The sequence below is a fragment of the Canis lupus genome, chromosome 1 (genome assembly GCF_003254725.2).
Source record: "Canis lupus dingo isolate Sandy chromosome 1, ASM325472v2, whole genome shotgun sequence".
NCBI lineage: Eukaryota > Metazoa > Chordata > Mammalia > Carnivora > Canidae > Canis > Canis lupus.
The window spans coordinates 40,626,710-40,640,956 of NC_064243.1; the positions used below are offsets into that span (position 1 = coordinate 40,626,710).

A 14,247-nucleotide genomic window follows, 5' to 3' on the forward strand; every position below is an offset into this window, starting at 1 on the left:
GAACCAAAATCAAATCAAGTTGTACTCAAAAAGACTTTCAATGAGATGGAATATAAAATGAAGGCTCCAGGGTCGCCTGGGTGGCTCAGCAGTTGAGCGCCTGACTTTGGCCCAGGGCCTGATCCTGGAGTCCTGGGATCCAGTGCTGGGATGGACTCCAGCATCTGGCTCCCTGCATGGAGCCTACTTCTCTCTCAGCCTGTGTCTCTACCTCTCTCTCACTGTGTCTCTCATGAACAAATAAGTAAAATCTTAAAAAAAACACCCAAAAAACAAAACTCAGTACAGTAAAAGGAATGCAGACATGGAGCGGGAATCTTTAAAGCATGTTACATGAAAACTATGATGGCTGAGATAACTCCTACTTTATTAGTGATCACAATAAAGATAAAGTACTAAAAAACCCTCCAATTAAAGGACTGAAAGTCACAAGTTAGATTAAAAAATAATCCAGTGCACATACAATCACTTCCAAGAGCCCACCCTGAAAATGAAACGTAAAGATCAAAAATAAAAGGCCAGAGAATCAGGGTATTCTAGGTTCACTGCAGAACAACATTAAAAGTTGAGATAGGAGGGTGAGTCATTCCTCTAAGCCCCCCCCCCTTTTTTTCATTTTCCTTTGTCTTTTTAATTAAAAAAATTTTTTTATTGGTGTTCTATTTGCCAACATATAGAATAACACCCAGTGCTCATCCCATCAAGTGCCCCTCTCAGTGCCCATCACCCAGTCACCCCCATCCCCTGCCCACCTCCCTTTCCACCACCCCTTGTTCCTTTCCCAGAGTTAGGAGTCTCTCATGTTCTGTCTCCCTTTCTGATATTTCCCACTCATTTTTTCTCCTTTCCCCTTTACTCCCTTTCACTATTTTTTATTTTCCCCAAATGAATGAGACCATATGTTTGTCCTTCTCCGATTGGCTTACTTCACTCAGCATAATACACTCCAGTTCCACCCACGTCGAAGCAAATGGTATTTGTCGTTTCTAATGGCTGAGTAATTTTTTTTCTTTTGGCTGAGTAATATTGTAAGCCTTTTTTTTAGAGAGCGGCGGATCTCCGTGCCCTGGTCACCTGACTGAGGCCCCGCCCATTTCCCCTGTGTGCTGCCCGGACTTGGCACCGCGGCGCTCCGCTGTACGTGTAGCACGTCCCGGGCAGCGGATCGATGGGCTCCTGCAGCAACGCGCCAGTCCGCGCTCAAATCTGCCCTGGCAGCCTGGCCTCCGCGCGCAGGGCAGAGACCGCTGGAAGAGTCATTAGCACTGAGCACGAGTCCGTCCCGGTGGAGCCTGCAAGGAGCAGGACCTGTGCTCCGGCGCAAAGCCCTGGGGCGCCCGCGGGCAGCCCGGCCCCGCTCGGCCCCCGAGCCCCGCGCAGCCCCGGCTGGGGAGTGCGCCGGCCCGGGAAGCCGCTCCCTGCGTCCCCCAGCATCCGGCGGCGCTTTGTGCCCTTCGGGCTCCTGGTCCTGCTGTACTGGCCCCGCGGGGGGGCGTCAGGCCAGGCGACAGGTGAGTCCCGGGGTTTCGGGAACCTTGGGGCGGGGGGTGGGGGGAGGAGGATGGGGAGGAGGGTGGGGGAGGGGAGGGGGGTGCAGCCGCGCGTCCGAGGGACCCCGCGCAGGCTCCCCGGGCTCGGCGGCGGCCGCGGGCGCTCGTCGCCCTCCGGGACCTGAAAGAGGCGACTTTGGCGGCCAAGTCCGGCCAGGCTCTGGGCGCCCGGGGCCCGGGGGAGGGAGCAGGGCCGGCCCTGAGGGTCCGCGCTCGCCCCGGGCCCCCTCCTGCGCCTCGGGGAGCCGAGCCCGAGCCCCGAGCCGCCAGCTGGGGGCAGGACCGGGCGGTGGCGCAGGGCGCGGTCCCCACTCAGCCCCCCGACTCTGCGCCACCCCGGCGAGGGCTCGGGAGTCCCCATCCCCACTTCTGGCCGCCCTTAGACTTCCCGGAGACTCTGGCAGAGGGTCCAGGGATATGCCGCGCCTGGCGCTCCTTCACCAGCCGCTCGCCAGCCTGCACGTCCCAGCTCAGGACCGCGGACCTCCTCGCTGCAGGTCCCTGGGCTGTACCTGCCAACTTGTATTTTTACTTTTTAAAGATTTTACTTAGTTTTTCATGTGAAGCGCAGAGAGTCAGGGGGCAGAGACACAGCAGAGAGAAGCAGGCTCCATGCAGGGAGCCCGATGTGGGACTCGACTCCGGGTCTCCAGGATCCCGCTCTGAGCCGAAAGCGGACCCTCAACCGCTGAGCAGCCCAGGCGTTCCAGCTGCAAACTTTTGTATTTTAATTTTTTTAATTGGAGTTTGATTTTTCAACATATCCTATAACACCCAGTGCTCTTCCCATCAGGTGCCCCCCTCAAGTGCCTGACACCCAGTCACCCCACCCCCCGCCCACCTCCCCTTCCACTACCCCTTGTTCATTTACCAGAGTTAGGAGTCTCTCATGTTTTGTCACCCTCTCTGATATTTCCCCACTCATTTTCTCTCCTTTCCCCTTTCACTATTTTTTATATTCCCTGAACGAGTGAGACCATATAGTGTTTCTCCTCCGATTGACTTCACTCAGCATAATACCCTCCAGTTCCATCCACGTCGAAGCAAATGGTGGGTATTTGTTGTTTCTAACGGCTGAGGAATATTCCATTGTATACATAGACCACATCTTCTTTATCCATTCATCTGTCGATGAACACCGAGGCTCCTTCCACAGTTTGGCTATTTTGGACATTGCTGCTAGAAACATCGGGGTGCAGGTGTCTTTCACTGCATCTATATCTTTGGGGTAAGTCCCCAGCAGTGCAATTGCTGGGTCGTAGGGTAGCTCTATTTTTAACTCTTTGAGGAACCTCCACACAGTTTTCCAGAGTGGCTGCACCAGTTCACATTCTCATCAACAGTGGGAGAGTTCCCCTTTCTCCACATCCTCTCCAACATTTGTGGTTTCCTGTCTTGTTGATTTTCCCCATTCTCACTGGGGTGAGGTGGTATCTCATGGTGGTTTTGATTTGTATTTCCCTGATGGCAAGTGATGCAGAGCATTTTCTCATGTGCATGTTGGCCATGTCTATGTCTTCCTCTGTGAGATTTCTGTTCGTCTTTTGCCCATTTCATGATTGGATTGTTCCTTTGCTGTTGAGTTTAATAAGTTCTTTATAGATCTTGGAAACTAGCCCTTTATCTGATACGTCATTTGCAAATATCTTCTCCCATTCTGTAGGTTGTCTTTTAGTTTTGTTGACTGTTTCTTTTGCTGTGCAGAAGATTTTTATCTTAAGTCCCAATAGTTCATTTTTGCTTTTGTTTCCCTTGCCTTCATAGATGTATCTTGCAAGAAGTCACTGTGGCCATACATACACAGAGATAAACTCAAAATGGATGAAAGATCTAAATGTGAGACAATCCATCAAAATCCTAGAGGAGAAAACACAGGCAACAAACTTTTTGAACTTGGCCACCTGCAAACTTTTAAATGTCATTCCCAGCTGCCATCACTAGGGGTCTCTGCCTGACCTTGCATCAAGATGTAAATAAAACTGCACTTAGCATGTTTGCTACTACAATACCTCTGTGTCACAGGGTCTACAGGGTCCTGTGGCCCAAGAAGCAGGTCCAGGCCACACACTCACCCGTGTATGCCTATGGCTGCTTCCCTGCTGGCAGCAGACATGAGTAGTTACAACAGGCCTATGCCCTATTTAATATCTGCAGAGAATCTGTGCACCAGGTTCACACCCTTGAATCCTCAGCTTTTAAGGTCAATATTCAACTCTGTCATTTGATCCAGGAAAGGGCCCTCTTTTACATTGTACTTGGAGAAAAGAGAAGACACCATAAGAATATTGTACTTGAAATTCCCTACTGCACAGCCCTCAACCCAACAACTGCAAAGATTTCTCATTACTGCTACAAATAATAATCACTGTGGGTACTTGAATCAAATGACATCAAGCGAAGAGTACCTGGGACACCTGTGTTTTCATGACCTGACCCTCACCCCTCACCATGTACAACACACACATTACCCTGCACTACATCAGTTACACGAGGCCATATTGACACTTGGATCCCCGACGATGATGTCAGCTCACACACTAGGTCGCACTCTGAATGTCCGGATGGCCTCTGCTCCCCACTGTGTACCTAGACCTGTAATGAGCACGTGGCTTTTTGGGGAAGGTGAGCAGGAAGCATTGCTCTAGCTGCAGACCTGAAGGGTCCCTACTCATCGACGTTGGCTTCTGCTTCTACTAAAGGGTTCCAGCTCTGAGAAGCGGCTCAGCTCTGAAACCTGGGCAAAAGACCCAGACTTGCTATTGGGTAGCTGCCTTCAGCCTCATCCTCATGACCTCTGGGGCTTGGTCTTTGTTTTTATTAAATCTAGCGGCCCCTGGGTTGGCTGTCCAGCTATTTTGCCTCTCCAATCATGGTGTTCTGTGAGTCAAAGGGATGGAGAGCAGTTTGTGGGGCAGGGCCAGGGCTGGCATACCACCCTCTAGGGTCATTTCAATCATTGCTGTCTCCCTGCTCTGACACTTGAGCACCTGTATCCCAAATCTCTTATTTCAGGATTTATCTCCCCAAATACATGCTACTGGGCATCTATCTCTGCAAAACCGTCTCCTACTGCCAAGCTTGGCCATCAACTACAACCATAACTGAGCTCCTTGACAATGCTGGTGCCTGTCTCACCATGCATTCTTTATGAGTTTAATATAGAAAGTCTTTCAGACCTGTCCGTGAGTATAGTTGGTGGATATATTTTTAGTTTTGTTTTTGGTATCTCTTACCATATGTTATCTGTCATATGCATGTCTCTGAACCTTTTAATCCCTTCTTCTGCTGTCTTCCTTGGCAATTCCTGATATTCGAGACTGTGCAGTGAGGACAACCTTTTTTTAAAGCTTCCAGGTCAATCGTAATGGCAGATGGTCACTATCTCCACAGCTATAGTAAATCCTGTGACCCATCATCGTGACCTCTCACTTATCAAAGAAGATGCGGTTTTGCAGGGGCAGGCCATGTCTTGACAGCCCAGCGCTACAGAGATGATGCTATGCTGACGCATGGATGGGACAGAGGTCCTGCCACTCTCCTCTTCCAACTCCAACCACTACCTGCGTTTTTACTTCACAGGTGCTACTTCTCTTTTTTGTGAATTCTCCGTCAAACCTCAGTCCAGTGCTGGACGACCATGGTGTGAGGTTCGAGGCTATGTCAAAAGAAACCTGTTTCTTTCCTACAACTGTCAGAGCAAGGAGCTCACACTTGTTGGTCCTATGAGGACGAGGATGAATGATACAGGGTTTAGGGAGACACAGAAAGAAACTCTGAATGACCTGATGGAAGAGCTCCAAAAGAAAGTGCGTGACATCAAAGCAGAGATTTACCCTAAGAATGGTAAGTGTGAAAGGCCCAGGATGGAAGCGGAGCAGTTTGGTAGGCCCAGGGAGCTATGGTGTTCATGGAAACCTTGGAAGTCGGGCCTACACGAGCAGCCCAACAGCCAGGCAGACAAGGAGAACAGAATAGGACTGGGAGGATTGGAGGGGAACTGAGGAGAGGAAAGCACAGGTGCAAAGAAAAGATTGTTTAAGACCAGAGGCTGACTTCTTTCCTGTGGCGGGGCGGGGTAGGTTCTCTCGACCTGCATGGTGAGATGAAGTGTGTTCGTGGGGCCAGCAGATACACCAGTGCATCCTGGAAGTTTGCCTTCAATGGGCAGATAACCCACCTCTTTGACTCAGAGAATGGAAAGTGGACAGTGCTTCAACCTGCAGGCCGACAGTTTCAGGGAACATTGGACAGTGACAGAGATGTGACCAACTTCCTCACGAAGGTCTCCAATGGAGATTGTAAGAGCTGGATGGAATACATAATGAACCACTGGGATGAGAAGCTGGAGACAACAGGTAACTCAGAAGATTGGATGGAATGGTGTTCTCTTGAAACGGGTTTGACCTACCCCACTCAGTGTGCCTGTCTGTGAGTGTGTGTGTGTGTGTGTGTGTGTGTGAGAGAGAGAGAGAGAGAGAGAGAGAGGAAGAGAGAGAGATTAATCCATCCATGGTGACTTTTCTTGGTGGAATAATGGCCCCAGGTCTGTTCTAGCATCCTTCCTTTCCCTTCTCCTCTCCTGGAATCACCTCCTGGCTGTACCCACCTGTAGTCCTCTGGTATTTCTTAGATTTCCTGCTGACCTCAAACAGGGGGGTGTCAGTATGGCTCCAGAGATTGTCTTCTTACTGTTCCCTTTTCTGAGAATCGCTGATCTTTTCTCGTCACCTGGGGCATTGCTGGAAGTCTGTTAGTGCCACCTGTGGTCGCTGTCAGCATCCTCATCCTCCAGCACTTCTGGTCCTGTCACAATGGAACAACTTATATGGCCACCCCTGCTTCCCCTAAGGCTATAGGAGCCCCTAGGGGACAGGATGTGTCCCTTCCCTCCCTCCAGACATCAGGACTTATCACCCCAGCTGCCACAATGGGATGATAGACACTGTCTGCCTGGTAGGATGGCCTTGGGGCTGTGGGCACTGAGGAAGCTTCTTGGGAGAAGTTGGGTACCGGACTGGGGCTCTCACTCTTGTGTTTTCATTTCAGTGCCACAAAGCAGGCCTCAAGACATGGCCCCATCCGGGGCCTCGGGCAGCGCACCCAGCACCTGGATCTTCCTCCTGTTCCTCTACTGTGCCATCCTCCTTGGCATCCATGTCGGGGTCCTTTAAAGGGACAGGTACCGGCAGCACAATGGGAGGGAAGGGAGGGACCCATGGCCTGGGGCGAGGACAGGGACAGGGGAATCCCCAGGCTGCACCTGCTCACTCGCCGAACCTTCTCACAGAGCAACGAGACCAAGTGAAAGAGGTCTCACATCACTTGTTAGCAATAATCTGGATATGCTCAGCCCTGAGTGCTGACACACGCTCATGGTTCAGGTACCTGGCAAGAGAGAGGGCCCCCCCAAAATTTAAGGCCTGGGGATACTAAGAGGATTGACCAAGCCGGGCCTGGGCAGACCTGAGTCTCTATGGAGAGTCAATCTGGGCCCAGAGAGGGTGGTGTGGGACAGGAAGGACCCAACCCAGGCGGTATTCACCTTTGAATGACAGCAGCCTGCAGGCTCCTTGTGATGTCTCAAGGGGGAGAGGACTCCATTCAGGGGCTTCCAAAGAGAGGGTCCAGAGTCTAAGCCCAGCAAGAGGGAGTGGGAAGGCCTCTGCAGAGCAGCTCTAAGTGCCAGAGAGTAGTGCTATGTCCCCCCCAGAATGGGGCTCAGGTTTTTGCATGGAAAGCAAGGGTGAGCTGTAGAGACTGAGGAGGACAAGACTAGAAGGGGGCCAGTTCTGCGTGCACGGGTAGGAATTCTGGCTCAGGTTGGTGTAGTGCCTGGCAGCCGGCTTCCCGAGGACCTCAGATCCGGAGCCACTGAGCAGCCCCTGCTTTGAGCAGAGCTGACCTGGGAGATGGGGGAACTGAGGCCCTGCATGTGCTCACAGTTGAGCAGCACCAGGAATGGATGGGGTGGGGGAAGGGATCATCATGCCCAGCACTCCGTGTGCTGCTGGCCAGGAGGTGGGAGGGCAGGAAAGGAAGGATCTGTGCCTGCAGCATTCCCCAAGGTTACAGTTGTCAAGTGTAGGTCCTTGCCTTCTGTCAGATGCCCGCAGCAGGTCCCTGAAGGCCTGCCAGGAGAGGGAGAATTAGAACCTGAGTCAAGGGAGCAGATCGATCTATGCCTCACTTTAGCCTTGAGCTCAGACCATTGGTAACACGGCCTGGGCTGACTCAGTGATTTGCTTCAGGAGGGAGGAGGTTTGTGAAGGTGGCCGGGCCCAGGGCTGGGGAGATGACTGGGTTCAAGTGCCTGCCGCTTGGCGAGGGCTGGGCTCGGGTAGGAGTGCTGGCAGAGGGCAGCCCCGGGATCACCAACTGAGGATTTCCTCAGCCACTGAGACAAACCTGTTCTTTCTCCAGGCTGGCGAAGCTACCAAGGAGCCCAGGAGAGTAGGGTCCAGCTGCGTAACCCTGCCTTTGTGCAGGCTGCCTTTGGATGAGCTGCTGTTCAATTTTAGACCACTAGAACTCGTGGCCTTACATTCCAGAGACCTCGAACCAGACCACATGGTGCAGCACTTGGACATTCTGTGTCCTTTCCTACATTCAGTGCCTCTCCTGTTCAGCACTCTGCCTTGGCAAATTCTTGTTCGAGGTTTTTTCTAGACCCTGAATTTCTTCTAAATCAACCACAAATTTGGGAACATTGCGAATGAAGTCCACTCTTTGATGAGAAAGTTCAGTTCCAACTGGGGAAAGTTACCTGAGTCCCAGCCTTTATAGCCTAACATTACACCTCACTTGGAAAAATAAACCAAACATCCAAGTGCCCATCTTGGGTCAAAGGAAAAATGTTATGTTTTTAGAAAACTGGAGCTACAGAATATAAAATGCCATAAAGTCAGAAGGAGCTGCATAAGGCATTTTTGCTTCTTTTTCTCTGGTAACCCCCCCCCAACACACACACCCATTCTTCCATGCCCAAAGTTGAAGGCAGGTCATACTAGAGGATCTGCCATATTTTCTGGGCAGAAAAACCACTTAAGCCACCTTTGTTCCTGTCTTCGCAGCATGGAAAACCCAAGTCTCAAGTATATGTAAGAGTCTAAAAACAGAATGAAGTTATAATGAAGTTGCAATATAGCAGCCTCTCTCATCTGAAGGAGGTGAACAGGGTTCCAACTGGACTTGAAGCTAGCTGTTTTGTTTCCCTTTTCCAACCTTTCAATAAACCCAAGCATGCATTCATAGAATTAGCAAATGTACAATGTGATCCTTCCTTAGAAGAATGAAAAATCATTTAAAAATCTCCAAAGACTTCTGAGATAGAAGCCAACAACAGCTTTCTTTTCTAGGAGAAAAATCCCTCTTCTTGTCCAAAATGTAGATTTACACATGTAAAGATGTGTATTTTACAGAGATTCTGTTAACCTCACATTATCTTGTCTTTATGCTTCTTTGTCACATCAAAGGTTTTACTGCAAAATTGGACCTTTGTTCTTTTCCAGCAAATGTACTTCACAGGATGAGTCAAGATTTAGATATTTAATATCTGTAGTTTTTAACCATCTCTTTCATTTCATATTAGAATGCACATGTGGAATTTACTCCTTGTAGACTCAACTGTGCTTATGACAGTAGCTGAAACTAGAAGACAGTAAAAAAAAAAAAAAAACCTGATGTCATCCATACTTGCTATTTATTTAGTCTTCTTGTTTGGAACAAAAGGTAAAGAATTCACAAATACCAACATCTAAAAGCACCTGTTTCAAATTTAACATCAGCTTCAGCTTCCAAAATAATTTCTTTATAATTAGGCAAAAAAAAAAAAAAGCAGAACAAGCAGGTCAGTTGCTTCTTTCTTCTTGGAGAACTCAGCAAGACAATTGCATCCTAGGAGCTTCTCAAGGTTGAATCTGAGAAGTGGAATAAAAAGAAAAGCAGCCTTTTCTGATCCAAATCATGGAGGTAAAATGTATAGAGAAGAGAGATCCACATTTAAGAATAGGGAAAGTGGCTGGATAAAAGGAGGACTACCTACTCCAGGAGACAACAGAGAATCCTTGCCAAATCCTGAGTTCAGAATTTTGTTTTCTTCTCAAGATGAATACCATAGCACCTGGAAGCCAAAGAAAATGCTCTTCCTCAAACCCACCAGAAGCCCTGCACCTTCCGGGGGCTTTATCGCCCCGTGCCCAACGGCCGGCTGGCAGTGGAACATCTCACTCTGCCATCCTTGCTCCTTTCCAAGTCCGCCAACCCTCTTCTCTTGTACATAGTATTACCAGAAAGACACTGAAGGTAAGAACAACTTACCTCAAAAAAGAGAACAAGAGGCAGTACTGACTGGTAGGGACCTAATTGGTATGTATATAAATAAGATATTAGAACTAGAGTTCAGATTAATGATTGTAAACAGACTAGCTGGGCTTCAAAAGAGCATAGAAAATACTAGAGAATCCTTTTCTGGAGAAATAAAAGAACTAAAATCTAATCATAGATCCTCTATGATGACAAAATAATCCCTCCAGGGTGACAAAAATAGAAAGATGAAATCAGAAAGGGAGACAAACCACGAGAGACTCTGAATCATAGGAAACTTATAAATATAGGCGGGGGGGGGGGGGGTTCCTGGAAGGGAAGGGCGTGGTGGATGGGGTAACTGAGTGGTGGGCATAAAGATGGGTCCATGGGGTGATGGGCACTAGGTATTTTTTTTTAAAGATTTATTTATTTATTTATTCATGATAGAGAGAGAGAGAGAGAGAGGCAGAGATACAGGAGGAGGGAGAAGCAGGCTCCATGCTGGGAGCCCAACGTGGGACTCGATCCCGGGACTCCAGGATCGCGCCCTGGGCCAAAGGCAGGCGCTAAACCGCTGAGCCACCCAGGGATCCCCGGCACTGGGTATTATGTCATGATGAATCACTGAACTCTACCTCTGAAACTTCCTGCAGACTGTATTTTAATTAATTGAATTTAATTTAAAAATGAGGGCAGCCCGGGTGGCTCAGTGGTTTGGAGAAGTGTTTTCCCTGTGCAGTCGCCTGTGTGCTCCCTTCTCCCTCTGTCTTTCTCTCTCTCTGCCACTTCTCTCCATGGCCAGATCTTCCTCTTCCCTGCCACAGTTGCAGTCCTCTTCTCCCCCAAACCACACCTCCACAACTGCTACCTTCCACCATGTGGCCTCTTCTCTCCCTCTAGTTGTGTAGGTCGTTCCTTCAGTTCTCAGATCGCTTTCTTGGGTGTTCAGAATGATTTGATATTTATCTAGTTGTGTTTGAGGGATGAGGCAAGCCTAGGGTCCTCCTGCTACTCTGCCACCTTAGCTCCACTCTCTAATCTTGTTTTATTTAAAAGACTTGAGGTTGTATCTCAAAAGAGAGAAAGAATCTTTTTTTTTTTTTTAAAGGTTTTTATTTATTTATTCATGAGAGAGGCAGAGACACAGGCAGAGAGAAGCAGGCCTCCCCATGGGAAGCCTGAAGCAGGACTCAATCCCAGGACCCCAGGGTTACCACCCGAGCTCAACCAATGCTCAACCGCTGAGCCACCTAAGTGCCCCAAGAAAGAATCCTTGAGGTTCTCTCTTATATACTGTCCTATAGTAATTTTTTAAGCAAAAACAGGATCATGATACTAACAAGGATCTGATTTCTGATCAAATGAGACCTTGGACAATAATCTCTTAGTACAGAATTCTTGTTTAAACAGTTAAGGCAAATGTAGGAATCCCAACAATTAGCTCCAAGAGAAAATAGTATTATTGTTAAGAAAAGGTGCAGAGAAAGATCATCATGTCCCGAAATGAAGGCAATGAGATGCTCCATTCCTGCCATAATCAGGATGATCTGGAGGATTCTGTGTTTGCCATAGGGATTGATATGAAGGTAGAAAGATCACCCACCAGGAGGGAGAGTGGATGTTGGAGAGTATATCGTCAGGGCCTCCTTGGTAGCAATTTCAGCCTCTACAAGAGAAATAGGTGTTTGTTTAAACTTTTCCCTCATTAGCATAACACAGAGTCAGCTCCAGGCCACCCACTGGACAATGGGGTTCAGGACTAGAGCCAGGACTAGTTCCCTTTACTTAGATCCTCCTGGCCCACCCTACAGCTGGAAGCCCTACCCAAAGACAGGGACATGGATCCTGGTTCTTGTAGCCCTGGAGAAGGTTGGAGCCACAGATCATTCTTCCCTTTTCTTTGGCCTCTCCTCATCCCAGTAGCTGTCCTTGCCCTGCCACATTCTTTCCTGGCTGGGTCAGGATACAGCATCCAACTCCAAAGCAGCTCAATCCCATCTACCTCCTGAGTCTGCTCAAGGTGGGGCAGTTCAATAAGCTTGAGATCTGGGCTCTATAGGAGGCCGGCTGAAGGCAAGAGCACCGGGGCTGAGCCAGGAATCCCAGGGCTCCATGGAGATCTGGCCTCCTAAAGGCCTAAAGGGAGAGTCTCCCCATTGGCCTTTCTTCCCTGCCACCTCCCAAGCAGAGTTGTGTGGGATGTAGCCCTAAAAGCCAGCCCTTTGGTTGGGTCTGCAAAGGCCTTCCCCCTCCTCTTCTTGGGGTCAGACTCTGGACTCTCCTGTATGCACCATGGAGAGGTCCTTTATCTCTAGGACATATCAAGTGCAGCCAGCAGGCTGCTCTCCCCCCAACCAGAGTGTTGTCTATGCCTTGTGTTCCCACTGCCTCTACAAATGCCCTCACGTGGGTCCCTCCCCAATTGAAAAGCTGGTCTGAGCTAAGCCTGAATTTGCTAAATCCATTTAGCATCAATAGGACCTAAACCTTGGTGAGGGCCCCTGTGCTTTCCCACTGGCCTTTGACAGTGAAGAGCTATCAGAACTCAAGGCTGAGCTTGCCTAGGACATTACTATCAAGCAATGTAAGGTCTTGGTCCTGCTTCCTTTTATATATTAACTTGATTGTGCTAAGGAATGCCCCAATAGCTGGGAAAACATTCTTTCTGGGTTTGTCTATGAGAGTGTTTCTGGAAGAGATTAGCATCTGAATTAGTTGACTGAGTAAAGAAGACTGTCCTCACCCAATCCACGAGGGCCTGAGCAGAACAGAAGGCAGAGGAAAGGTGAATTTGCTCTGTTTGCCTGGGGCATCCTACCCACCCCCTCCTCAGACGTTGGTCATTAGGACTCCTGGTATTTGGTTCTTTGGACCAGGACCTAGATTTACAACAGTGATACCCTGTTCTCAGGCCTTCATGTTTGCACTGGAACCCCAACACCAGCTTTCCTGTTTCTCCAGCTCACAGACAGTGAATAATGAGACTTCATATACCTCCATAATCGTGAGCCAATCGCCTGTAATAATTATCTACGTCAACATCTACAGCAGCAGCTCCTGATGATTCTCTTTCTTGGAGAACCTAATACGGTCGTATGCACAAGGTCTCATTTTCAGAGTGAGAAGGTTCAGACGATAGGCCAAGGAGAGGCCTGGCTATTCACCTTTCTCTGTGCTTGCCTCAGGCTATCTGCCTTTCACTTCCCATTCAATTCTGTCCATATTACCTGTTGCATAAAGGACACTGCCTTAGATTCCAAAGAGGATTGAGCCAGTGAGATGCACAGGGAGGATTGAGGTGATTGGTCTGATGGCTGTGGCTTGACTTGGGCTAATATGGGAGTTGTGGCTGATGCTCCTGACATGGAAACACAATAATGAAAGCCCTTGTAGACAAGGCTCCAAAACTGAGGGGATGAGTCCTTAGCTCCTGCTCCTTCAGGTAATGCTATGATACAGGGCCTCCTGTAGCCAACTTTGTGGTAGCTACTGTAACAGGTGCTGGGAAAGGAAAGAAGACAGAGGGTGGGCTCATACAGATCAAACAGCTAATGGGAGAAGCAAGGGTTTCCATATAAACAATAACTCCTGCCAGGACAGAAGAGGAGGTGACAAATATGGATGGTGATGGATATCTTGTTCAGAAGCTAACATTTCAGTTGGCATTGAAGGATTTCAAGAAATAGACCAGGTGAGATGAAAAACAATCATGATGATGATTGCTCAGAAAAGAATAAGATAAGAAGAAAATCTCTGGAAACAGAATGATCCCTTTAGGATAGGGGCCAATAAGAAATCCACAGTGAGAAAACCAAAGGTGTGTGCAGTGGAGAGAGATGCCAGGAGGGGAGAAGGGAAAGGAAGGATGCTAGAACAGACCTGTGGCCATTATTCGGCCAAGAAGAATTCACGATGGATGGATCAATATCCCTCTCTCTCTAGCTCTCTATCACTTACAAAAACACACAATCACACACACACACACACACACACACACACACACAGACACAGACACACACACACTGAGTGGGGTAGGTCAAGCCCATTTCAAGAGAACACCACTCTATCCAATCTTCCAATCTGAGTTGCCTGTTGTCTCCAGCTTCTCATCCCAGTGCATCAATGGGTGTTCCATCCAGCTCTTATAGTCTCCATTGGAGACCTTCATGAGGGAGTTGGTCACTGTCCAATGTGCCCTGAAACTGTTGGCCTGCAGGCTGAACCACTGTCCACTCTCCATTCTCTGAGTCAAAGAGGTGGGTTATCTGCCCATTGAAGGCAAACTGCCAGGATACGCTGGTTTATCTGCTGGCCTCACGCTCACACTTCATCTTGTCCAGCAGATTGAGAGAACTTACCTAGCCCCGCCACAGGAAAAAAGTCAGCCTCTGGT

General features: G+C 48.9%; 1 protein-coding gene across 1 annotated transcript; it reads left to right on the top strand.

The window, feature by feature from the left end:
- The first annotated feature begins 1,085 nt into the window (after nucleotides 1-1,085).
- Nucleotides 1,086-10,044, top strand: LOC112644296 (UL16-binding protein 1-like). Its single transcript, XM_025422539.3, has 5 exons — nucleotides 1,086-1,511; nucleotides 5,130-5,393; nucleotides 5,630-5,905; nucleotides 6,597-6,729; nucleotides 7,971-10,044. Exons 1-4 carry the CDS (start codon nucleotides 1,169-1,171, stop codon nucleotides 6,719-6,721), a joined length of 1,008 nt encoding a protein of 335 aa, XP_025278324.1. The 5' UTR covers nucleotides 1,086-1,168; the 3' UTR covers nucleotides 6,722-6,729; nucleotides 7,971-10,044.
- The last annotated feature ends 4,203 nt before the right edge of the window (nucleotides 10,045-14,247 follow it).

What these genes read in the sequence shown, in the direction of transcription:
- LOC112644296 (XM_025422539.3), top strand. Translation starts at nt 1,169, where the DNA reads ATGGGCTCCTGCAGCAACGCGCCAGTCCGCGCTCAAATCTGCCCTGGC. An exon ending in AGAGATTTACCCTAAGAATG is followed by an intron (nt 5,394 to 5,629) that starts GTAAGTGTGAAA and finishes GGGGCGGGGTAG; the next exon opens with GTTCTCTCGACCTGCATGGT. An exon ending in TGAGAAGCTGGAGACAACAG is followed by an intron (nt 5,906 to 6,596) that starts GTAACTCAGAAG and finishes TTTTCATTTCAG; the next exon opens with TGCCACAAAGCAGGCCTCAA.